At 55.8% G+C, this 25,977-nt stretch overlaps 2 protein-coding genes across 3 annotated transcripts in view; one reads left to right on the forward strand and one right to left on the reverse strand.

The window, feature by feature from the left end:
• Positions 1-184: 184 nt before the first annotated feature.
• On the forward strand, positions 185-23,113 carry SYNM (synemin). Its single transcript, XM_016154947.2, has 5 exons — positions 185-1,113; positions 7,076-7,200; positions 14,332-14,402; positions 17,161-19,520; positions 20,317-23,113. Exons 1-5 carry the CDS (start codon positions 304-306, stop codon positions 20,614-20,616), a joined length of 3,666 nt encoding a protein of 1,221 aa, XP_016010433.2. The 5' UTR covers positions 185-303; the 3' UTR covers positions 20,617-23,113.
• Positions 21,407-25,977, reverse strand: part of TTC23 (tetratricopeptide repeat domain 23) — a 51,921-nt gene continuing 47,350 nt past the window's right edge. Inside the window, exon 10 of one of the 2 annotated variants that reach the window (XM_036232023.1) lies at positions 21,407-25,571. In XM_036232023.1, coding sequence (XP_036087916.1) covers positions 25,457-25,571 — 115 coding nt within the window. In that variant the 3' untranslated portion in view covers positions 21,407-25,456. The remainder of the gene's footprint in view (positions 25,572-25,977) is intronic. The other variant, XM_016154945.2, reaches the window with a different exon arrangement.

Below are 25,977 nucleotides of genomic sequence, written 5' to 3' on the forward strand. Positions count from 1 at the left end.
CAGCCACCTGGCCACCGTGCGCTGTCTGTCAGCCCACGGCCGGCGACGACGCCCCGGGCCTCCGGGGCCGCGGACACTCCGGCAGGGGGCGCCGAACGACCGCGGTGGCCCCGCCGGGCCGCGCTCTGATTGGCTGCGGGCCGCGGCCCGCGCCCCTCCCGCGCGCGCGGGGCGCGCTAAGAGCCGCCGCTCGCCGGCTCCCGCCGCAGTCTGCGGGCCTCCGGGGCGGCGGCGGGGCCGGAGGGGACAAGACCAGGGCAGGAGGGAAGCGGCCGGACGACAGCGCCCCGAGCACCCAGCACGATGCTGTCCCAGCGGCTGCACACGGGCCCCGAGAAGGCCGAGCTGCAGGAGCTCAACGCCCGGCTCTGCGACTACGTGTGCCGGGTGCGGGAGCTGGAGCGCGAAAACCTGCTCCTGGAGGAGGAGCTGCGCGGCCGACGCTGGCAGCAGGGCCTGGGCGCCGAGGGCCAGGCCCGCCGGGCGGAGGAGGCGCGCCGCCTGCGGCAGCAGCTGGACGAGCTGAGCTGGGCCACGGCGCTGGCGGAGGGCGAGCGCGACGCGCTGCGGCGCGAGCTGCGGGAGCTGCAGCTGCTGGGCGAGGAGGCGCGCGCCGCCCGCGGCCTCCTGGACGCCGAGCTGGGTGCGCAGCGGCGCGAGCTGCAGGAGGCGCTGGGCGCGCGCGCCGCCCTCGAGGCGCTGCTGGGCCGGCTGCAGGCCGAGCGCCGCGGCCTGGACGCGGCCCACGAGCGCGACGTGCGGGAGCTGCGCGCGCGCGCCGCCGGCCCGACCCTGCGCTACGGCGCCCGCGCCTCCGGCCCCGCCGAGCCCTCGCCGCCCCTGCGAGAGGTGCACGATCGCTACGCGCTGCTGGTGGCCGAGTCGTGGCGGGAGACGGTGCAGCTGTACGAGGACGAGGTGCGCGAGCTGGAGGCCGCGCTGCGGCGCGGCGAGGAGAGCCGGCGCCAGGCCGAGGAGGAGACGCGGCTGTGCGCGCAGGAGGCGGAGGCGCTGCAGCGCCAGGCGCTGGAGCTGGAGCAGCTGCGCGCGCTGCTGGAGGACGAGCTGCTGCGGATGCGCGAGACCTACGAGCTGCAGGCCAAGGAGCGGCAGGTCCGTGCGCAGGGACGGTCCCCACCCCGGCCCGGAGCGCCCTGCAGGGGGCGGGGGAGCGGCGGGCCTCCCCAGACCCGCCGCGCCTGCACCCTGCGTCACCGATGGGTGAGGCCGGCCCCGAGGGTGCCCGGACCGCCTGGGTACCCGAGCGTGGAAGGGGCCCCTCGCTCTGCGGTCCTAGCATCCCGCCCGCCCGGGAAAAAGAGCTCGGTTCCTTGGACCATCAACCCATCGGGCGAGTGCCAAGTGCCAGGTCTAGCGCTTATCCCTGTCATCTTGTTGGGTTGTCAGCTTCTTTAGACCTTGACATGACCAGGCGGTCACATCCGCGCAGAGGACCCCATCAGCTCTGGGTTCTCCTTTAATTTCCTGTGCTTTCCAGGCCCCAGTGCACTTAAAAGTCAACCAAGAATCCCGTCCGACTTCCAGAAGTGACTGCTCAGTCCTTCTCATGTCCCTGTGTTAGGAGGTTTCTAAGCAAAGTCAAGTCCCATTACCCAGAGCCATTCAGAATGGCAGCCCCGTTGGCCCTGGTGGTCTCCCGGGGGGGGGGGGGGGGGAACCCTAAATTGTTTTCCAAAACGTTTTTTATTTTGCCGAGATGATTTCCCAGCAGGAGGCAGCTGTGGGCGATGCCCTGGGCCACCGCCTTGTGTGTTCTGGGCGGGACAGCAACCTTAATGCAGAAAAGAGCTTAATCAGATTTTTTTTTTTTTTTCCACAGTAGAGGCTGAAGTCAGATCTCTGGATAGTGTAAGGGCGGGGGGAGGGGCAGGGAGGGGCGGGGGGGGGGGTGGGGGTGGGGGTGGGGGGTGCAGTAGTCCCGAGGCAGGATGTTATTACAAGTGCAGGGTAATATAAACAGTTACCATTTCAGAGAAGCAAAGCTCAAACCTCTGACAACAAAAGGGTGACACTTGTGCCTGATTTATCGTCTGTCGACCCAGTCCGGTCCTCGTTTTGGCCCTGGTCCTGCCCACACTCGATCAGAATTGAAAATATTCCCAAATCATCCTATCAGTAGTTCTTAGGAGGACAGTTTAAAATAACATCCACATAAACTTAGAAAGTACTTTAAGGGAACAGTTTGTAACGTCAAGTTAAAGAATTGCGCTAGAGTGATTTTTGCTTTTATATATTAAAAAAAAAAATTAGAAGTACAGGGGACGTGGTGGCCGTGGCATAGAGGCCTGTGGCCATGTGACAGGTGTTTACGAATCAGCAGATATCTGTGGCCTGCCCCTGTGTCCCCAGCGCCGTGCCGAGAGGTTTCAGCATTGCAAGGGCTGGACGTCTGGATGAGAAATCCTATAAAGCAGTGCAGCACTAGGGTTGGGATTCAATCTTTTTGGATCGTGGGTTTTGTTTGCTCCCTGCCTCATAATTTTCAAAAGCGTTCCCAGTGGGCATGGTAGGCAGAGCAAAGCCAGTGACGGGCTAATGTGTGTGTGTGCGCATGCGCTGATTTCCAGAACTTGCTCTAGATTCGGGAGCACTTCCCTTTTCGGGCATACGAGCTGCACGGCGCCCGTGCTCTGTGTCCGATGAAAGTGCAAAAATGCCCTGAAAGGAGGCTTTCTTGGAGCTTTGAACCAACAGGGAGGCTTGCCAGACTCTCCAGGAGGGTCCCATTCCCAGAGTCACACCTGACCTGGAACTAGAATCCCACCTTCAGCTTCCTGTCCAGTGATGGACACCTCCCTCATTGGCATTTGCTGCTTTCCCCTAAAAGTACAAAGCGAGGAGTGAGGACCTGGACATGTCCTCGCTCCCAGTCCGCACACCCATCTTGCGAGGTGGGTACTACTGATATTAACCCCATTTCACAGATGAAACCGGGGTCACCTCGTTAGTCAGCAGCCAAGCCAGGCTTCGATTCAGGCCCCAGTGCCGAAGCAGCTGACCTCTGGGCCACGCTTCCTCTCTTCTGTGTGTTCCAACAAAGATACACTTTTAACGAGAATTCACGTTGCATTTGTGGAAAGATGATGCCCGCTATTCCTGAAGGCTAACCTGGAGGAATCCCCTGTTAATCCAAAGTCCTAAAGTGCTTTCAGACCCTTCCAGCTGGTGGTTTCAATCGTTTTAGTGTTAATGTCTTTCATTTACTGTTTCCATTTTGTGGGATCCCTCCCCCTGCCTCATCTGGAGGCAGGACACCCCCCTACACACACATAGTGCCCAGCATCTCTCTGCCTCTGAGTCCCTCTGCCACTCAGGGGCCAAGATGCTCACTGGGACTCTGGGGAAAGTGGTCCTTCCCAGGTGACCTACATGCCCACAAGCCCCTCACCTCAGATTTGCCGGAGAAACATTTGCTCAAGTGCCATCCTGGTCCCCGGCATTTCTTAAGTCCTCTAGATCAGGGGTCCCCTAACCCCTGGCTGTGGACTGGTACTGGTCCACAGCCTGTTAGGAACCGGGCCGCACAGCAGGAGCTGAGCGGTGGATGAGCGAGCGAAGCTTCGTCTGTATCTGCAGCTGCTCCCCATCACCACCTCAGCTCCACCTCAGATCATTAGGCATCAGATTCTCATAGGAGCACCGGTTGCTAGTGCTAAAGTGGTTAGGGACCGCTGGTCTCGATCACTTGAAAGCCTGACTAATATGCCATGTCCCAGTCTGCAGAAATGGGCTTCAGGCAAACTGTCAGACATACGCGACTTACGTCAGCCTTACCCGATAAACAATGAAGTTTTTCCCTTGCGAAACTGAGCTGGTAGCCTCCTAGGCTGCTCGTGAAAGGCCTCCAAGCCCTCGAGGCTCACGTGGTTGAATGAGTACTTGCTCTTGAGTAGAATAGGGATGCGTTACCCACCCTACCTGGGCCCGGATCCTGGCTCTGCCACCAACCTTTTGCGTCTCAGTTGCCCCATTTGTGAAATAGCTCACAGGATGCAAACGTTCGGTCATTCATTCAGCCAACAGCTAGCTATTGAGCACTCAGTGTGCCGAGCTCGATTCTCAAGTGCTGGGGATACAGCGGTGAGCAACATAAAACCGAGACAGTTCCTCGATCTTAAAAATCTTAAGACGGAGACTGCCCAGGGTTCAGGAGGAGGGCGTGGCTGGCGTGAGGTGAGCCGGGAGGAGGGCGGCAGCTACAGGAGCTGGGTTTTTTTGCTCTGAGCGCCCTGGGAAGCCACTGGAGGCTCTGAGCGAGTGACGGTGGCCCGGCTGTGCCTTAACGGAACGCCTCTGGCTGTCGTGTTGAAAACAGACTGCGAGGAGCCAGTCCGGGATCCCCCGGGAATTCTCCAGGAGATGATTGCAATGATCGAGGCAGAAATGCTGGCGGCTGAGCTGGCGGGGTTTGCAGATGGCGTGGATGAGGGAGGAGAGAGAAGGAAGGATCACCATCGAAGCCAGGGCGGTGGCCTTGAGCAGCTGGACAAAGGGACGAGCGCTCTTGGTGACAGTGGCTGGTGCAGGCGAGCAGCTATGGGTGGGAGGTCGGAGTTCGGTTTGAGATGCCTCCGAGACACCCACCTGAGCTTGTGACGTAAAACTGCGAGTCTAGAGTCCGGGGCATCGTCTGGGCTAGAGCTATAAATACTCGGCATCCAGTCAATGCTGATTGTTAGTGCATTCAGTTTGTGCGTCTAAATGAGTTTCTCACCTTTAGACTCGAGGTTGTCACAGCTGGAATCCCCTCGAGCTGCTCACGCGGAGGATTCCAGGGGCGTGACCGTGACTTGCGTCCGGGTGACTCGCTCAGCAAGGCGCCGCTCAGGTTTGGTTAAGACGCCGAGTTCTTCGGATGCTCACAGCATCTTGCCTCTCTGGTCTGGAGCTCCATTTCCTCATCAGTGACGATGCCGTCCCAAAGTTCTCTAAGTAACAGCGGGAAAATGTGACGCCTCCGCGTGCTGCCTGTGCCTGGGGCAGGAGCAGCATGCCAGGTCTCAGCCGCTGCGCCTCGGGCCGGGCCCACGGTTTGAAAACTTCTGGGGAAGGAGAAGCTTTGTCCCACCAGCAGGATCCATTAGTCTTCCGTCCCTGCCTCCAAAAGTCCATTCATTTCCCTGTGACAGCTTCCCGGAAGCATTGACTCACGGGGTAATAATGTGGTTGGAACGTGTCACCTCGACACAGTTGGGTTTTCCTCTTTGTGTTGAGTGGGGTTCAGAGCCACTCTGATCGCTCAGAGGATGGAGAAACTTCTGGAAAACCGGGGAGGCCTTGACTTGCTGAGAGCAGTCTGTGGCTAGAGACTCAAGTGCGTCTGATGTGTTTCTAAAGCAATTTAATAGTGATTGAACGTCTTCGTAAAGAATAAGTGACTACGGATCCTCAAGTTTTAATATTTAGGTTGAATTTCCTGTAGGGGAATGGAGTAATATGTTTGTATTCTATGGTCTAGCCGTGTAGCTGAGTTTCTGCACCCTTTAAAATGGGGGAATGTAGGATTTTAACACCAGTAGCTGACTGTGGAGTGTACAAATGTCATGGCTACATTCTGGCTACTCTGGTCACTTGAATCAAGACTGGCCAGTGGTCTGCGTTGGTGAACCTCTCTATCTACTCGTAATGCCCAGCTTTGGGGCTGTCACCGTATTATCTTCCTTGGGGTACCAGCTAGTGGTTTCTAAATGTATTCCTTTGCTTTGAAAACTAAGGGCTTTTGGTTTCTGTTTTTAGCATACTATATATACACAAAGAGAACCCCGAAACAATTCTTAGCTAGGAAGTAGCTAATAATTCTGGGAAGCAGGATTATTTATCATGCGTTTTTGTTTGTTTGTTTGTTTTTTAATGGCAAATCCAGTGTGACATTGTAGTTACTCTCATTCCTTGGTTTCCTGTACGACATATTTTTTGTGGACCTTCCGTGTATCGCCAGGGCCTTTGGTAAGGAATGACACAAGGAATGAAAATCGAGGTCCTCTCCTGATTGTCTTAGAGTTTTTGAATGCCACAAAGATAAATGGCTAAAAATATAGCCTGCTAATTGTATTTGGGGGAAAAAAAATGCTATTTTCCATTACAAACCAGACCGAGTTCAGTGTTTAAACATGCCCAGTTACTTATTCCCAAGGCTATAAAATGCTATGCAAAACATTTTACGCAAAACCGCAAAATCGTGTGAATGAAGCCACCGCGTCTGTTAATTAAAAGATACCGTCGATTTAAAACAGTACATTTTGAGGGGTGGGTCGCGTTGCCTTCATCGTTTCGTTTCAAATCCGATCCTCCAGGCGTGTGCTGTGTAACTGCCACGTGGAGGATGCTTTTCTAGAGGCGGGGGATCCGCAAGGCACAGGCCATGCCCTCCAGTGTCTCCCAGCCAGGGAGAGAGGAGACGGTTGTAACTGACCAGGCAGGCACGCGGCGCTGGGGAGTCATGTGACCACGTCTGGGGGGAGTGCTTGTTAACCGCCCCCTATAAGTCGGAAGAGAAGATCCATACTCGGGTCTGAATTTTGACGTTTGTGCCCAGAATGTATTCCCGTCTCGCTAGTTAAGGCGGCTTTTCTCCCCAGATGAGTTTTAAAGTCGCTTTTCTACATGAAAACGAATAACCCTGTTATGGGCTTGCCGGCCCTGGTATTGGGGATACCACCGGCGTGGGAGAATTTCTCTTCCAAATTAAAGCGACTTCTGTTTTAAATCCTGTAAAACCCCTGCTTTCTGGTTTGGGTTTATTTTCAGTAGCATCTTAGTTGGCTGCTTGGATGTATTGACTTTTCTAAGCAGACTAATGCCCGCACTAGAGATGCTTTAAATAAACTCTTAAGCATTCTTTATTATTAGAGAGTATAAACAGAGAAGCCCCACGCTCTATATAAACCTCCACGTGGAAGAAACGCAGAGTGTAAAATCGTCCTTGCGACGACGGCCTCTTTCACGAAGCTGGGGGTTTCTCGTTCCCTTTCGTGCCCTGAACTGTTGGTACCTTCAGTGCAACCCAGCGAAGCTCCCGTCCCCTGACCTCATCGTGGCTGTCTGTCCCTTTTAGAGCGCGATCGCCTGCCTGGAGGATGAGAAGGCGGTCCTCACCTTGGCCATGGCCGACCGGCTGCGGGACTATCAGGAGCTCGTGCACGTGAAGACCAGCCTCAGCCTGGAGGTGGCGACCTATAGGTAAGGACGCCAGGCAGGGCCTGCCTGGAGGAAGCGGGCAGCGTGGAACCGAGCGCACCCGTGAGAGCCATAGTGGTAGCTGACATTGTCGCGTTCTTCCTGCCCGCCAGACCCAGCGCTGAGGCCTCTGCAGCTGTTCCCTGCCCACAGTCGCCCTGTCCAGTGGGGGCTCCAAATCCCCGCCTCTGTTGGGGGAGGGGCCCAGAAGGTGGTGGCCCAGGCCAGTGGGGGACCCTCCCCCGCTGAACCAGCTAAAGCGGACATGATACCCCTTCTGTGAGCGCGAACCCACCGATCACAGGCCTGAACGAGCCTTGAGAGCTCTGCTTGTGAGTGGAAGGTGTACTGGCCGACATCTTCCAACCAAGGTCCGTCCCCCGGGCTGGGCGGAACTGGACAGAGCCCGGCCCAGTTCAGCACTCCCTGGGGGCTGCCTGTATGGTCTTCTGATCACGACTTTGACACAGTGATCTGGCTGCTGTGATGTGCATTTCGAGGACGTGTCTGGCTGGTGTCTGTCTGCCTCACCTCCTTTACTGTGAGGACACTCGCCCCAGCCGGCCTTGTACGAGGGCCCTTTCTTACCATCTGTGAAGGGGGAGCAGACTCTCGGGCAGCCCCTGGCCTGGGCTCACGGTGGCCGCTCAGGGGCGAGGCCCACCCAGGGACACGGCTGCCCTTGGAGGAGCCTACAGCTGAATTGAGTGGTCCTATGGTCAAGCCAGTGGGGACTTTGCCGGGTCCCCGCTCTGAGAGCCGTGCCGTGGCTGCGGGGAGGGCGGTCAGGGCTTAGTGAGCAGGGAGCGGAGGCACCGGCCAGGCTGTCCCTCCTCCCAAGGTCCATCTCCCGCACTCCCCTGGGACATCTCGTGGGGCGAGCAATCGCAGAATTAAATGGCTGGGGTGTTCAAACAACTGCTGAGTCAGATGAATCTCAGGTTCACAAATGAGGAAACTTTATCTGGGAGAAGGAAGCATTAATCTGGATTTTTTTTTTTTTTTTTTCACTCACAAGTGACGGCAACCTTTCTCAGTGGGGCTCAAGTCCAAAAAGGCATTAAATCCTCATCTGACTGGGAAGGTCCTTAGTTGGAGACCGGATGGATCCAGGTGTTGGGCGAGGTTGTCAGCGATTGGTCTCTGCCTCCTCGGGGCTCTGCCCACACTGTGGCAGGCCAGGCCCCCAGCAGCTGCAGGCTTTTGTCGGGGGATGGGGCTCTTCCCCAAACCCCACAGCAGAACTCCTGGGCCCAGCCCTCTGGTTTGTCAGGTCACATGCCCGTCCCTGGACGGTGGACAGGGTCAGCTTTTCATGAGCTCCATGGGCTGAGACGGGAGTGCGAGGTACCCCCAAACCTGGCTCTATTCTAGGGAGGATGCTGGGCCGGCCCAGAAAACCCACACCTGTGCCTGTGTTGGGTAACACCTGATGCCAGGTGAGGCTTCTCCCTACGGGGGCAGTCGGGCTGTCCCGTACCCACTCAGTGATGGTCGTCCGGGTCGAGATCTGGATACTCTGATCTTGTGCTTTGCCTCTGGGATTTCCTTCCTCGCTTTGTCCATCGTGGTAAGTCAGAGGGCACAGGTGGGCATCTTCCCTGAGCGGGCCTCCCCTGTTTGGTAGGAGCATCCCTACCAGCTCAGCTTTTCCCAACGGCCTCGATCAGGAGCCCTTTGCGCCCCTGGCAGCAGGCTGACCTGTCGGTGGGGACCGAATGCACAGTGGCTGGCATCTTGCAACCCAGTTTGGGGTTGACTTGGCCACCTCTTAGGAATTTTGGAGGCATTGGTACTTTCGTGGAAGCTAGTCATGGATTGCACTGGATGTCTTTCTGAAGGCCAAGTTCGCACAGTGAAAAGGAGGAGCCTGGGTCCGGAGCGCGATGCGCCCGGCCCTGCCCAGCCGCCGACACCCACCTCGGTGGTCAGAGTTGTCTCCCACCGCTCCGGGTCTGAAAGACCCACAGGCGGTTGAATACACCCCGTTTCCTCGTAGAAGCCGAAAACGTAGCATTTTTAGCACTGATGAGTGTCCCGCAGGTAAGTCCTTATCATCACTTAGGCGACTCTCAGGATTATTGTGTGGGCAGTGGGCTTCCTGGAGGAGGCGGTGCTTGGGTCTGGCGGGAGGGGAAGCCAGGAAGAGCCTGGGTGGGAAGGGCTTTCTGGGCAGAGGGGACGGCTTGGCTGAGGACCTGAGGACTGAGCTAGTGTGGTGTCTATGGCAGTGCCCCTGGGGGTGCCCCTGGTCAGCTTGGTTTTGGAGGCCCGCCAAGTGTGGTGATGGGCAAGAATGAAACCTGCCAAGCCACGTGCTCTGGTTTGTGAGCCGGGGTCTCTCAGGCCGCTTCAGGGTGCGATGCCTGCCCGGGGGACCCGCGAAGGTCCGGCCAGTGTGGCCTTGGTGTTGAGGGTTGTTTTCTATGGATCAGGCTCTGTGGACTGAAGTAGCCTCCCACACCGCAGGAAACAGGAAATGCCCTAGTGACACACAGCGCAGGGTTGCCAGAGATCGATCAGAAGGGAGTCGTGAGAATCTGGGAAGGCTTCAAGAGGGAGGTGAGAGTAATCTGTCCTGAAGGACGGCGGAGATTTAAATAGACACGTAGGAAAGGGGGAGGTGGGGAGAAGGGGTGGCCTGGGAGGAGAAGATGTTAAAAATAATACACATTCCAGGAAAATACTGTAGGTGGCTTATTGCCAAATAAAGTCACAGAAAGATGGCTCAGGCAAGGGACAGAGAACTTCCAGCTGAGGTGATTAGGCGAGGTTTTCGAGGGATACGGGATTTGAGTTGGGTCTTGGAGGGGTGAGGGAAGTGGGGAGGAACTGGACTGGCAGGAGGCATTGGGGGATAGCAGTTTGCAGGGGTCTCAAATGCCGGGTGGCTGAGGCGGGCTTTCTGTGGCAAGCAGAGGGGCCGGGCCAGGCCGGTGCCATGCAGAGGGGAGGCAGCCGCTGGCAGGAGGCGTGAGAGGGGGTGCTAGGTGGAAGGTGTGCGTGTCTGGGCAGGTGCAGGAGGCCTCTGGAGGTCCCTGCAGTCATCAGAGGGCCAGGTGGCGAGGACCTGGATAAGATGGCCAAGGGAACCTCAGTGCCCAGCTGGTACAGGCAGTGACCAGGGCTGGAGGTCTCTGGGTGAGGACCTGGGAGACGTGTGCTGTTTGTCACATGCTCTTACAGACAACCCTCCATCCCCCGGCCCCAGCACGGAGCCCTCTCCACGAGGCAGCGGCTTATTCAGAAGTAGCCGATTATCTGAAGATGGTGAAAACTACAGAACTTTCTAGAACCCGCAGCGTCCTAAACCTTTCCACTGCTGATTCGAAGATCTGGCCCCAAAGCTAGATGCGAGATTGAGAATTTGTAGAAGCTCGGTTAGAAAATAAATAGGGCCCCCCGCCCAAAGAGAACTGAACCCAACCATCAGGAACGAGCTGTTGGAAAATATAATGGAAAAAAAAAAAAATCTTCAAAATGGAAGCAAAAAATGCAAAAATCCCCAGGATTAAACTGCGTCCAGAAACCGCAAAACCGAGGGATGTGGAAACTTCATGCATAAGGAGAGGCCTGTCTCGAATTCCTCATCCTGGGTACAGATGACGCAATCTCTATCAAAGTTTAAAATGAGCCTTTGTTTTTTTATGTTTTGCGGACGAAGGCTATATAACAACCGTTCTAAATTTTACCTGGAAAAAAGAAAAAAAAAAAAGATTGCAGGGCCAAATGATTTTTCAAAAGAAAAGTACTGAAGAGATTCTTTCCTGGCCAGATACGAAAATGTAGCGCAGAGATTTCCCGTCTGGGCCCCTTACAGCAAAAATCCTTTTAGAAAGGGATGGAAGCAATTTTTAGAAAATGTTCTTTGTGTGTCTATGCAGGGGGAGGGTGTGCGAGCTTCCTGTTTCTTTCTGGCTACGGTGGGCAGACTTGGTATGTTTTAACTGAGGAAAATACCATCTTTAAATGTAGACTTCTAATGAAACAGTACAGTTCACGCCTAACGTTCTTAATTTCAGCTTTTTAATGGTATTTCTGGTTGCTTCATTTTTTTTTTTTTTTTTTCCGAACCACCTATACTTTGTCAAAGGAAAACATTTCTTTGGACTCTCTCAGGGTCTTAGGAGAAATACATGTTTTTTTAAAGTTCAATCCTACGTTTTGGAGAACGTGGAACCGTGTTAACACGGGGACTCATCTCGTTAAGAGGCGAAGTATTTGAAATAGCGAAAGCTCGTCCTTTCAAGGGTAAGCGAGGGGACCATCCCACGCGTGTGGTGGCTCGCTTTCCCTTCATCACTGCGTAAATGAATTAACCCTCAGTCAGCCATGAGTTTAGATTGTCCAGGATCTCTTCCCCTCCAGGACGACTTCAGTTAACTGAATATCAGCTTCTTTCCCCCAGATCCGTAGAAGATGATGATGATGAAAACTTAATATTTATCGAACACTTGCTCCGTGACGGTTTTGGTGACAACTTGCCAGTTACTTAATCAGTTACCACCAGAAACCTGTGCTTGCTCCCAGTTTCAGAAATGGGGAAACCGAGTCACAGAGGGTTTGAGCACCTTGGCCAAGGTCACAGAACTAGGGAGTGTTAGGGCCCCGAGCCTGGCCAGAGGCCATATGGTAGCTCACATCTGCTCCGCATATTTGTCCCCACTGCTTAGTGAGGGCGGGGACTTGATTTTCAGGCATGTGTTCACTTATTTTCCTGCATAAAGAGGCCGGGTCCCTGTGGGGTTGCGGGAAATGTCCCTTGGCAGCCGTGTGCTGGGGCATTGGCATCGCGAGTCACTGGGACCTGATGGCAGTTCCCCTCTGCTCTCCCCACTTTTCAGAGGGGAATGTGTCTCTTCCTGAAAAATGGGCCTCGGGGAGGTTTCCAGGAAATGGCACGTTTCTGGCCTCATCATTGGTTCATGTGAGCTGTGATGGTGGAGGGCAGGGCTCTCTGTGTCCTGAGGGGTGTGTGTGTGTGTGTGTGTGAATTAAGGGATGAATTAGATGACAGGTGCCTTGACCGAACCTATAAGGCCCCGGGTGGGCGCTCACAGGGAGAAGGCGACACACACCCCTGCTTTCTGGGAGCCAGCCATTGACGGGGGACCCCGTGCTTTGTGGGACAGCCCTGTAGGGCCTTTTGATTGACAACACCAAACTGTCCAATAGGCTTCACTCCTCTGGTCTGGGGGAGGCGCAGGACCCTGCGAGAGAGCCGTGTGCCTCTGGCCAAGATGCCGAACCTGTCCACCTGCAGAGCCAGGGCGCTCGTCACCGGCCCTGCGCCGTGGGGTTACCAGGGGGACTCCGTAGGTTACAGACAGGAGGGTCAGAGCATGCCTGCGCTCAGTCTTAGGCAGGGCTAGCAAAGGCTCCGGAGGGGACCTTGCATCAGTGACCAATGCATCTGTGACCTGCATGTGACCACGCGAGCCCCGTGGGGACTTGGTGGCCCTCTTGGGTAGCACAGCACCCAATTCTCAGGGTCCTGAACATAGGAGACTTAAGGTACTGGTTTGGATTTTCCTTGAAAAAGGAACAAAACCATTCCCCTTTGAGGGGTGAGGGAAGGTATTTTCCCCTAAAGGGATCCGAACCATCGCTCCGCCCCGCCCCCCGCCGCATACACCTGTCACCGGCTCGTCTGCTGGCCTGGACTCCTGAAGCCCTTCCCGTCCTGGCCGGGGCAGCTTCTGCATAGCAGGCTGAGGAAGGGTCTAGAATAGAACATGCTCTTCTCGCCAAGCCCCCCCACCTTCAGTGACCAATGCTGCCTCTTCCGTGGCCCTGATGCTCGGACGCCCACCCTGGGCGTCTGACTTGGACCCTGCACGTTCCTCTCATCACGTTCAGGCCTCGGAATTTTCTGGGCGGTGGAAGCTATTTCTGTTCCTGGCACATAAAATGCACGGTCATGAGGGTGTGAGATTCCCGGGCCGTGTCCCATTGCCTGGCGTCCGGCCGCCCGGGGGTGGCGGGGCGGGGCTCCGGGCACGGCCCCGCGTCTGCGCACGCGTGCACGTCCGTCCCTGCTCACACCTGGGGATGTCGCCTTTGCGCTTCTGCTCGCTGGCCCTTTGCCCTCCCCACTACCCCGTGCACGGGGTGCCGCGTTTGTGGTAACCCCCACATTAGACTCAGTGGGAAGGGACCTGGCGCCACCTCGCCCCGACCCCGGCGTCCCTGCCCCGCCAGGCGTCCCTCCGTTTTCATGCCCAGCTCTCGGTGGTGACCCTGGGCTTTCCCAGTGGCCCCGCGTCTGGTGTCCCTTCACCCGCAGCAGCCAGTGTCCCAGGGGTCTCTGAGCGAGGGACATCCCAGTGTCCCCACGCCTCCCGGCTCTGAGCCGTCGATGGGCATCACAACGCGAGGACAACTTAACTTTTAGGCATCGGGAGCTAGAGAAGTCACGCGGCACAGTGCTTTCCGGGGTGTCGTGAGAAGCAAAACAGGACACTCCTTTGGGTGAAGCGAGGCCTCTGGCGGTGGGGGGCTGGGAGCGGGGATCTCAGCTCTTCCTTTTCCTCTTTTCTCTGGCCCCTTCCTCCATTTCTCCTCTGTTTTTCTTCTTTTAAATCTTCACTCCATGGCGGGGAACCCCAGTTTGGAAACCACAGGGGCAGGGGCCGCCTCGTTGACAGACTTCAGTCCCTGCGCTGCTCCTGGTCAGCCCCTGACCCGTGACCCCAGAACGACCCACGGATGTCATTGTTCTGGGGTCCTCTAGCCCGGGGTGACATGCCTGAAGGAGCCCCTCCCCGCTTCCCAGAGAAGCCAGACCCTGACCTCCCCCCTCTTACTCCTCCTCTCCCGGCCCTGGGTTTCGAAGGGCTTTCTAGAAGGCTCCCCAGGAGTTCTGAAGCCCTAGACCCTCATTTTGTTCTCTCAGCTGGATGGAACTTTCTAGAAGGCTCTCCAGGAATTCTGAAGCCCTAGAACCTCGTTTTGCTCCATCGGCTGGATGGATGCTCTATCCAGTCAGGCCCGCTGAGGCTGGCTTGCATCCCTTCTTCAGACACGAGTCCTAAAACCCAGGACACTGTGGTCATTAACCAAATACTCCATCCTACAGTGTACAGGGGCACATTTTGCTCTTTCGTTTCCTAATGAATTTTTTTTCCCCTACAGAGCCTTACTGGAGGGAGAAAGTAACCCGGAGATACTGATCTTGACTGAGCACATTGAAAACCTGCCACAAGGTAAAAATAGGAAAAGCCGGTTATTTAAAGTGCTTTCCATCTGAACATGTTCGGTCTGTGGACAAATAGGAATGCACCTTGTACCTGGAAGAAATGGGGTCAGGTGTGATTTTTCGGGTGGCTGCTGTCGACCCCTCCCTTAAGTATCAAATAGATTTTATTTAGTGGGTCATGGTTTAAATGATAATGTAAATGAGAATGTGTGGGGAAGTGCTTGATAAACATTTTTGTTCACTGAGCCAATATTTTAGGGTGCGTCCTGCCCAACGTGGTGAAGGGGGAGAGGGGCCGATGGGGAGCAGGAAAGGGTGACGAGAAGGTGACGTGGACTTGGTTATCACATCCTGTGATAACACCCTTTCCAGACCAAAGACTTCTGTCTTTAACACAAGTAAAGAGAGGTGTCACTTTATATAGCAGGCAGTCAGTGCTCTGAAGTTTGCTCCCCCACCGGGGACAGTGGTGGGAAGGATAATTACATCATTTCTGTCTCCACCGTAGGTTAGTGGGCAGCTCAGGTTGACGCCCATGACAGGCGTGGTCGGTGCCCTAAGCCAGGTCTCTCTTGCTTCAGGCCAAATGATGCAGAACAAAGACCATATTTTCTGCAGCCGCAGAACTGACCTAAGAGAGTTAGTGTTCGTTAGAGATACCCTAAAATCCTGTAGGGTACTAGGGAACCTTAAACTTTTAATGCCCTGTAGCATCTTAAAGAGCTTCCTGGCTAAGCAAGGGCAGATTAAATTCCTCATAGTATGTTGACCGTACACCTTACACAGCCTCGTTCCAGTCTGCATGAGTGTGACATAGTGTCATGGTGAATTAGGAGTGTGTGCATCTGGTGCCTCTGTCAGGAGAATGTTTGATTAACAGCCGATCTGGATAGATGGTAGGTAACACCTCCCATCTTTGCTTTTGAAAAAACAGTATTGTCCCTATCAGGCATTTCACAGATTCGACAGGCCACTGGGTTCAGAATACCCATCGTGGTTCTAGCCATCTGTGACCAGAAGCAATTTGGTCTCAGACTATCAGGAATTTGGTCCAGCAAGTGTGCTTTCTAATTTCGAGAGTAAGTTTGGGAAAAGCAAAGATGTCCACAGCGGTGCCCATTAGTCAGTCTGCCTGGCATCAGTTAACACAGCAACATCTATAAAATTAAAATTATTCATTCACCAGATTTCAAGGTTTACTTAGTCACCTCTTTTCTTTTTTATGTGTGGATATGTAAGTCTGGAAATCCTCCACATAACCTAGAAGGAAGGGACAGAGAAAATGAGAGCGAAGCTTCCAGGGTGACCGACGGTCTCCATCCAGGCTCATTGATCTTCTCTGCCCCTCCCCCCCCTCAACTGTCTTTTACTTGCCGTGATTATGGAGCTCAGGAAAAGGCATACGGGGTATCACTGTTAACTCGTTTCATTCACTCATTCATTCATTCATTCATTCACTTATTCAGCTTCTTAAAGGATATAGAGACAGTATTTGTAAACTAAATTTGTTTTAGCAATTATGTACTATGCCAAAAGAAAGTAAATATGAGAATGAGAGAGTATCGATTATGAACTCTTATTTGGTGTTGATCTTCTAAATAGCTGTGCGTTCTGTATGACAGGCGCCCACTAACTGTTCACTGAATAGAGCGTGTGTTTATCAATGCTTATTAAGGCACTCACGTGTCTTTTGTAATAGTGTACAAAATGATGTTGGCCACTTGCCCCCAAGACGATAGGCCTAAAACGAGCCTGCGATGTTCCATGTTTCTCGTTGCACCTTAATTAAAAAAACCAGGTATTTCCTGCAGTTTTCTGGGTCCATCTTCTGGGACTTCTCAGTTTAGGATCAGTATATTGACCCCAAAAGAGAAATCTTTGTAGAAAATGCCCTGGTCTCGCTCCCGTATCCCAGCATTTGTCCTAAAGAGGCCACTGGCCTTGGCTGCCCTGAGGGAGGCCAGGTGTGGAGAGGAGGCTCTGCCCAGCAATGCAGGAGGTGGGGGTGGGCCAGCACGGGGTGGGGGTGGGGGGGGGTGGGGCTCTCAGAGTGGACCATGCTCCCAGCACGGTCTGACAACCAGCCCCCAGGCAGGGAGCCCTTGGACCGCCTCCCAGCCCCCAGGATCCTGGCATTAACAGCAGATCGGACTGTGGGTGACTGGTCAGCTTCCTGCTCTGGCACCTTTTTATGTGCAAGTTCGTAAAAATAGCAGTGTGAAAGTAGAAGAAGTTAGAAATGTTCAAAAAAAACATTAAATTCTTCAATACTTGTTAGCCCAACATGGTAATCAGTGAAAAGTAAGCACATATTGAATGGTGGAGGGGTAATTCCCGTTCGTGTTTATTAATTATGTAAATTATGAAGCTCTTCTCTGCTGTAATGAATACACTTAACGGTGTAGAAATGATGGATTCCAAATTATCCTAATGTTGTGAAAGTTTGGCCACAAAATCGAGCACCTCAGCCTCTCTGGTGCATGTGCCATGCTTTACGCATTCGATATCTTTCTTAAGGCGGATGAATAATTTAACATCAGTAACTAGAGGAAGTACTGAGCAGAAGCATGCTATTTTACTGTAACAGGATTTTTTCAAACTTCCAAAAAAATAAGTTAGGGATCGAAAAAAATCTTTCACAATGACCTTTCTGTGGCAATGACAGGTTTGCATGATGACAGGATGGGATCTGACCAATGGCGATGCTTTTAAGATGAAAACAGGTAATGACAATCATTTTTTAATGCATTGCTCATTTTCTACAGAATTCAGAAACACGTCTTATCGATATACCGACTCGGCGTTACGGAGGGAAAATGAAAGAAACCTGTTTTTGAGGCAGAAACCACCTTCTGGGAGACTCCACCGCCAACCCGCGATGCGCCTTAACAGGCGGGAGCCCCTCATCAGGCAGACAGGCATTGGGGGCGCTGCCGGGAGGGGCCTCCTGGGCTCCCCGCGCCTCACCACCCGGCGGGAAATCGCTCATGAGAAAACCACCCACAGTCACACCAGCTTCGGAACCTTCCCTCCCACCCCTGGGCGCTTAAGGAACACTGAAGTTCAAGTGCACACATTCCCCGGTCGAGCAGGAGCTGGAGCCGGAGAGTCCACACCTGGCCGGGACACTTGGTCGCACGACGAGAGGACTGTCATTGGGGGAGAGGAGACGGGAGCGAAGGCCACGAGGGAGCAGGAGGGCGGGGGACGCAGGGCCGTGGGAGCCAAGCGGGAGGAGAAGATGTTTTTCGATTCCAAGGAGAAGGCGTCAGAGGAGAGGAACCTCCGCTGGGAGGAGCTCACCAAGCTGGACAAGGAGGCGCGGGAGCGCGGGCGCCCCCAGAAGGGGGTGACCGCGGACGCGAAGGGGCCGTCGGGGGAGCCGAGCACGGGACAGAGGCAGGTTCCCGTCCGCGTGGAAGCGCCGCAGAGCAGCGGGCCAGAGGGGGCCCCCAGGGGCGACCAGACGCCCCCCGAGAGGGACACCGGCGCCGGGCCGGGCCGGAGGCTGCAGCGCAGGGAGGCGAGGTTCAGGCTGGGCACCGGGGACACCGGCGACTCCGTGACCGAGAGCATCGCGGAGAACATCGTGTCCGGCGTCCTGCGGCAGTTCACCCAGGCCCCGGGCGTGGACGCGCCCCCGGATTCCTTCCCGGACACCAAGGTCACCTACGTGAGCCGGAAGGAGGTGCCGGACGAGCGGAGGACGACGACCGAGATAGTCGTGGAGTCGAGGCTGAGCGAGGACTTGGACGTTTCGGACGCAGCTGGCCTGGGCCAGCTGCTGAGCGAGGGCGGGCGGGACAAGGCGCAGCGGACGGGAGCGGCCACCGAGCAGGTGGTCAGGGACGTCATCCAGCTCGGTCTGAAGGGACGCGAGGGCAGAGCCAGGGTGGTCAGCGTGGAGGTCATCGAGGAGCCCATGAGCTACGTGGGCGGCGACACGGCGGAGGAGTGTCCCACGCCGTGCTGCGTGGAGGAGGCGGAGGACGTGTCGCCGGCCTCCCCGGGGCCGGCCGAGGGCGCGGGGCGCGCAGAGACCGAGGCCACGTGCAGCCGCCGTGGGGAGCCGTCGCCGCCGCCCCGGGGGTACGGGACTCGCGTGGAGGAGGTGACGGAGGCGGGCGACTCGGAGGGGGAGCAGAGCTACTTCGTGTCCACGCCCGAGGAGGGCCCCGAGCACGACGCGGGGCGCGACAGGGACGAGGGCGCGGTGTACGGGCAGATCCACGTGGAGGAGGAGGCCACGGTCAGGTATTCCTGGCAGGACGAGATCGTGCCGGGCTCTCGCAGGAGAGTGAGGAGAGACGACGCGTGGGGCGAGACGGTGGTGAAGCCCCCGGACGTTCCAGAACCTTCCCTGGAGGGGGGCACGGGTCCCCCCTGGAAAGAGCGAGGTGGGAGCGGCGAGTTCCACGCGGAAAGCACCGTCGTGGAGAAGGAGATTAAAATCCGGCCCGCGCTGCACACGGCCATCAGGGGAGGCGACCGGGAGCCCCGGCGGCAGCTGGCCGAGGTCATCGGGCAGCTGGAGGACAGCCTCCCGGAGCGCGTCAAGGAGGAGCTGGCGGCCGTGACCCGCGAGGGCGGGCGCGGCCCGGGGACCGTGTCCGTGGACGTGAAGAAGGTCGAGGCGGCGGGCGGCGGCGGGGCCGTGACCCTGGTGGCCCAAGTCAACCTCTCGGAAACGGTGGATGCGGATCGGCTGGACCTGGAGGAGCTGAGCAGAGATGAAGGCGGCGAGATAGAGAAAGCCGTGGAGTCGGTGGTGCGGGACACCCTGGCCAGGCGACGGGGGCCGGCGCCTGGGAGCCCGGACAGGGGAGCCGCGGTGGCGGTCTCCGCGACCGGCTTCGGCTTCAAGCGCTGGGCCACCCAGGAACTGTACAGTGGTGACGACGGTGGTGACGACGGCGACGGTGGCCAGGCCTCTCGCAGCACGCACAGGGCCGCGTCCCAGGGCCCCGTGTCAGCCACCGTGGAGGTCACCAGCCCAGGGGGCTTCGCCCAGGCGCACGTGCTCGAGGATGTAAGCCAGTCCGTGCGACACATTAGACTAGGCCCCACGGGAACGTGGAGGACTGAGCGAGGCCCACCCGAGGGACGCACTGCGCAGGTGCTAGAGGTGAGTCGGGGAGGCCGCTGGGACCCGCGGGGTGCTGGCGGGGGTGGGGGGGGCAGCTGGTCCGTGGGGCACTTGACGTTGGGCCCTGATCCAGGTCAAGATGTCCAAAGACATCTTTCAAGGGCCTGTGCCCGCCCGGCAAGGGGCTCAATGGGTTTGGGACACCCACGGGTCGGGGGGCCCAGTGGGTTTGGCTCCAAACAGCCTCACACTCAAAGGGCAGTGGTTTTCCAGGCCCCCACCCCCGGGCGGTGATCATTCTCCAGCGGAAGAGCCAGTGGCCGCCCGGACTTCCGCAGCGCCCCTTCAGTGAGGCCTAGAGGGGGGCGCAGCGAGCAGAGCGGATCCCAGCCGCCTTGCAGACACGGTGGAGTCGGGGGTCCCCGGCGCCTCTGCGCGCTCCAGGCGCGCTCGGGAATGGCGTGTCCGTCGGGCACGTCGCTGTCGGGCCTCCACTGAGCAGATCGGTGCCCCCCGTTATATTTAGCGACCGGAAAGCAGGGGCCATGGCGAGGGCTCCACGGACGTGACCCCGGCCACTGTTACGCTGCGGCTGGGCATGTCCTGGGGACTGAGAAGAGCACCTCCAAGGGGCCGTTCCCGAATCTCCCTAAGGGCCTAGTGGGGGGACACGCCAGGGGCGGAAGCGACAGTGGGGCGTTCGGGTGGGTCCTGCGGCACCCGGAGCCCCCGAACACGCCGCCCCCCCGCCCCCCGCCCCCCGCCCCCAGCAGGGAGCAGAGGGTCGCGCAGGCACGCAGCACTGCGGCCCAGAGAAACTTTGTTTACCTTCCAGGTGGACGTGAGTCACATGGAGGCAACGCCCAGCTGGACCCCAGAGGCCACAGCCCTGTTCCCCGCAGGGACGGAGGCAGAAGCTCATGGCGTGTCTGACAGTGGCACCTGGAGCGATGCGGGCAGTAGGGGTGACCCGGCGGCCAGCGTGAGCGGTCAGGGAAAGGCGCAGGCCGACTTTGACAAGACGGTACAGCTCCAGAGGATGGTGGACCAGCGGTCCGTGGTTTCGGAGGAAAAGAAAGTGGCCGTCCTTTATCTAGACAATCAGGGGGAGGACGAGGAGGGAGACTGGTTTTGATAAATATCTTGCTTTAAATGGCATCTTATTTCCTGAGATAACGCACAAAGGCCTTTGCTTATTGTAAGGGGGGAGGCTCACGCTGTATTAAGACCTTCACCTTACAACTTTCTCCAAAGAGTGCTCCAGGCAATGTCAATTTATTTTATAATCTGTAAAGGTTTCGAATTAATTAATGCCTTAAAGGGCATTGGAACTTTATTTTTGAGTCGAGACTTACAAAAAACAGTTTTTATCTTTTTAGTCTTAAAAGTTCCTTTTTCTGGAGTTTTCACTCCTGGAGATGATTTTTACCGGTTTGCAGTAGCCATAGAGATGCCTCGCATCTGTTTGAAGCCAGAATGAACTAGGTAAAATGCCTAAATGGTAACCAGATTAAAGTAATATATTTAAGAGTAAATTTTATTTGCATGTGCTAATAAATAGTAAGCTAACCTTTTAAGGGAAGAAAAAAATATCACTACATTTTTCTCTTTCCAAAGTCTTTTCAAAAAGAATCACAGGAAATAAGCAGATTGCTTAGATTAAAAAAAAAAAAAAATCTGAAGATTTCATCTTTAGGAAAAAGTTATTCATCGTCGAGTTAAATTCATTTTAAGGCTTGAATTCATGTGCAGAACTTTAAAAAATATTTTATTGTTGGAGCGGACAGCTCCAGCCGATTGCGATATTTCAAATTGACATACTTGCTGTGGACCCATGTGTGAGAGGAACGATTATTAGAAGTCACCTCCAGTACCATTTCTTTTCTGTGGCACTGGGTCATTAGTGACACATGGTCTAAATGCTCTTTTTTTTTTTTTTTTTTTTGGTTACGATCTGTGTCCGGGAGTAACCAGCTCTTGTCAGAGTGTACTTGAACCTCTGTACCTCAGCTGTCAGCACCTAAGCCTTTATTCCACTGGTTGGGGGTAGACCCTGAAGACCATGGCTGGGCTGGCCAGGTGGCCATGCATGGTGAAGTCGGGAGCTGGAGGTGGGCTGTGCTCCTGACCAGCCCTTCTCCACCCACCATGACCGGGGCGGAGGCCTTTCTGAGCTCAGAGAGTTAGAGATGAAAAATGACAGCCAACCTCATGAAAGGGTTTGCTCTTTTGACACATTGTCGTGGGGCTGTTTTGTTTAGGGAAAAACGAGTAATGCGTTGGCTAGAATCAGATGCATTGGGGAAGGAAGTGGGGCCCTCTCCCATCGCCTGGCGCAGAAGCATCCGGAAGGGCCCTTTGGGGATCGCAGAGAGAGGCCCATCTCTGACGATCCACGGAATGCAGGCGGGCAGGTTCACATCACCAAGTTTGAGTGTGCTCTAATGGATCCATTTTATTTTACACAAGGGTATTTTGTTTTTAAAGCTTCCATTTTTAGGGCGTAGCATCACATTAAAACTAGCATCTCTAGCAGCACGGCGTTTGAATCCAAACTAGTTTCTTTCACATAGCGGTTGTCTGAACTGTACTTTCCCTAACGCAGTATCAGAAGTGCCTGTGGTGTGCTGGGGATGATGATCTAAGGTGACGTCACCCTCAGGTGGGTGACGATGAGTGGAAGAGAGTACGGCATGTGAGGGTCTTCCCTCTGGGTTTCACGCGATGGCCCTCAGACCCCCAAGACACAGGTCTCCTCCGCTCCCAGAAATGGCTACCGCAGGTAGTGTAGGGAGAGTGCCTCATTTGCTTCACTGACGAGTTGGGGGGAAACATACAGCTTTCGGGATGGTCCACTTGAAAAACACCGTGAGTCAGGGAATAGAAAAAAAGTTGATTTGACTTGCAAGTCGAAGCCTTTGGTATATGCCAAATATAGTGATCGCCACAGGCTTCTTGTTTCCAGCACAGAGATGGGCTGATTTTCTGTGGCATTGGTATTTGTAAAAGTAATTTATTGATGAGAATTTGGTCAGGGTGACAGCCTACTGTTTTGAAGGCCGGACTGATGACAGGGACTCTATTACGTGAGTCCAGGTGGCTTAGTTTGATGTCACTGTCGTGGCTCATGACCTCGTAAATGGGTGCTAACCTGCACAGGTTGCGAAGTGTGGGACCCACTTCTGTTTGGGAAATAAATGCCTGAGATCCTCATTCTTATCTCCATGTTGGAATGATTATCTTTGGGAAGTATCCCACCATGAGTTCTTACCAGTATGGAGTCACGAGCTGTGACAGGCTACCATGTCTCTGAGTCACGCAAGAGCAGGCTGTGCCCTTGACGCTGTGACAGGTCACCCTACAGCTTCCCGTCCTTTAAAACCGGTCACTCCGGGGACAGTAGAAATCACCTTTGTGGATGGATGGGGCGAGGACACAGTCTTTTCCTATTATTGTTCAGACAAAGTGTTAACGGAATGTTTCGTACCTTCTCACTGGTTGTTCGATATTGTTATTTAGAGTTGAACCATCTAACAAGCTGATCTTGCTAAACGCCCCTTCCCTGTGAAGGGAAGTATCACAAGAATGTGCAAAAATAAAAATCTAAGGGGAAAAAAAACCCCACATGGCTCCGCAAGAGAATGTGACTTTTGTGTTTTCTGTGTAAACTCTAGTTAAAGCACACACGTGTTTACACGCACGTCGTTTACGGTGGCACACAATCCCTGGCGAGACTGGATACAGACTGGACAGCTTGTGGTAAGAATGTCGTCATCACAGCTCTGGTCACCGCCGGGGTGACCAGCCGTCCCGTTTTGCTTGGGAGGAAGGAGTCTTTGCCTGGGACATGGGACTCTTCAGAGCTAAAACCAGGACATTCGCTGGGCCCACCAAGGTGGCTGGTGACCTTACGTGCAAATTGGAATGGCTAGGTAACCAACCAGGACTGTTTCCTAGGAGCTTGAGAAAAAATCGAGGCAGTTTGTGACAAAGGAGTAATTAGGTACCGTTATCTGTTTGCAGCCTCTCTCTCTCTCTCTCTCTCTCTCTCTCACACACACACACACACACACGAATAGCTATAGACTTCCCCTCACGTCACAGTTTAATAGATGGGAGGCATTCGGTAGACTATTCCAAAATTCATTCTTTCCCGGGGTGGTGGCTGAGTTTTTCAAAATGTGTTTTAGTTTATGTGGATTCCAAAGTATTATCTTCCAAGAAATACAGAAAGGAAAGAAAAGGTATGATTCCAATTCACATTCTCCCCCGCCCCCCCAAAACCCAGCATGGCCTCGCTTGCTGAGCTCACACTGCTGTAACAGAAACCGCAGATGGGGAGGCTCAGACATGGGCATTTAGGTCCCACAGTTCTGGGGGGAGAGGGGAGGTCCCACCTCAGGGTGCTGCTGGATTCGGTTCTCAGTGGGGGGCTCTCTGGTTTGCTCATGGCCACCTTCTTGCTGTATGCTCATGTGGTGGAGAGAGAGAAAAAGTCTCTCATGTCTCCTCTTGTAAGGGCACTAATCCCATTCACGGGCCGCCCCCTTGTGTCCTAATTACTTCCCAGAGACCCCACCTCCCAGAGACCCAGAGATCAGGGCGGGGACCAGGGCTCCCGCGTAGGGATTTGGGAGGGGCGCGAGCATTCAGTCACTCCTTGGCAGACTCCGGTGTGCTGTGTGTATAATGCTTGTTCCGGCCATCCACGTCGAAAGCCGCGTCTTCAGTTAGGTGGGACGCTTGGTGAGTAGTGGCCCGTCACACACCTTTGCACACTGCCCTCACCCCTGGGCCCGGCTGGGGTGACAGGGTTTGGGCAGGGGGGCCTGTGAGGCTGCTGTCGCACACCTGAGGAAGACAAGGGACCCTGCCTCTCTCCTCCCTGTCCTGGATATTTTCGGTCGATTTTCCCCATCGGTTTTTGAGGTGGCCCCTGCACAGGGGCAGCCAGAGTGGTTTCGGGTCCCCATGGGGCGCTGGCGGGGACAGCTCGCCCACACCCCACTCTCAACCCCCACGAGCTGCATCCAGCTCATTCCAGCACTGATCTCCTCGCTCCGCCCTCCCTGCCCCCACGCACTGAACCCCACGCAGGGGCGAGCAGGGGGAGCAGGGAGACGGGGTGGGGGCTGAGCCGGCTCAGACACGGAGCTCCAGCGTGGCAGCCGCGCTCGTCCTCCCTGGAGCAGAGCAGCAGGGGGCGGGCACCCTTCCCCCGGCACCTGCTCCAGGCCGGACGCCCCCCCAGCTCTCACCTGCCCCCCTGACCTCGAGGCCACGTCGGGTTCCTTCACCGGCCGCCCTGGTTCCCTCGGCTGTCTCTCTCTTGTCATCATTCCCGCCCTTGTATGTGTGCAACTGACACCCACGGTGGGGCCGAGGCTCCGGAAGGGTGGGGACACGTGTGTCCCCAGTTCTCAGCTCACACCTGATTCGTCACTGGGTGGTCGAGCCCACCCACCGGGCGACTGGGTCACCAGTGTGGGGCGCTTCTTGCGCGCCCTGTGCAGGGTCTCAGGCACTTCCACGCGTGCTTTCCTTGGCATTTTATTCTCGGTCCCTATGACCTTCCTGTCGGATCGGGCTTTCTCCAGAGTTTTATTGCTCCGATAAATCGGACCAATCTGACTCCAGGTCTGTGTGAGGCGCCGGGCCCTCTTTCCTGCATAGGCGTTTGGAATGTGTGAAAAGAAGCTTTTCGGCCGCAGTGGGAGAAATTTTTGTTGGCAAGAAAAAGCACTTGGGCGGTAAAAAGAAAAACGCCGTGTAGCAGATCACCCCGAAAGGCGGCCGCTGTCAGATGGGGCCCACGGGAGGCGGCCGGCGTCACCGCTGGGTGTCAGAGCCAACACCTGGCCCTGGGAATCGGGACGGCGACCACCGAATTCCACCTTCTGGCTGGAGGCAGAGCGCCGCGGCACCCTGCACGTCGGCACCGCGCGTGACTGCGGCCGTCTTGGGGGTGGCTGGTCTCAGTCCCCTGCGAGCGGCCTCGCCCTCCCCGGCGCGGTGGGCTGAGGCACGGCACTGCAGGACGCCAGCTTGGATTTCGGGGCCTGTTTCGGCTTCACAGCCATCTCGGGGGCCCTGCGGACAGGCAGAGGGGGGGTGAGTGTGGCGCCCCTCGGATCCCAACCCAGTGTCCCCCAGCCTTGGCTGCTGTGCAGATAAGCCCAGCAGTGACCAAGCTACATTTCAGGGGGGAGCCTCGGGGGAGAATGTAAATGAGAAGAGAATCATGGCTCAGGCCCATAAAACGCGAGGGTTTTCTCCTTTCTAAATCCCCGCCACCCTTCTTGCTGAGCTGAGAGGCTCGAACAGTGAGCAGAACAGGAAGAGGAAGGCCGGGCTGGAGGCCTGGGTGGCCCGCGTTCCCCCTGGGAAGGGGCCTGGGTGCACAGGTGGGCTCCAAGACAGCGCCCCCTGCTGGCTGTGTCCGCATCTGCAGCGCTACCAAGAGCAGGGGCTTGGCGGTGGGCCAGCTGCTTGCTCT

Source organism: Rousettus aegyptiacus, unplaced genomic scaffold (assembly GCF_014176215.1).
Source record: "Rousettus aegyptiacus isolate mRouAeg1 unplaced genomic scaffold, mRouAeg1.p scaffold_m13_p_14, whole genome shotgun sequence".
NCBI lineage: Eukaryota > Metazoa > Chordata > Mammalia > Chiroptera > Pteropodidae > Rousettus > Rousettus aegyptiacus.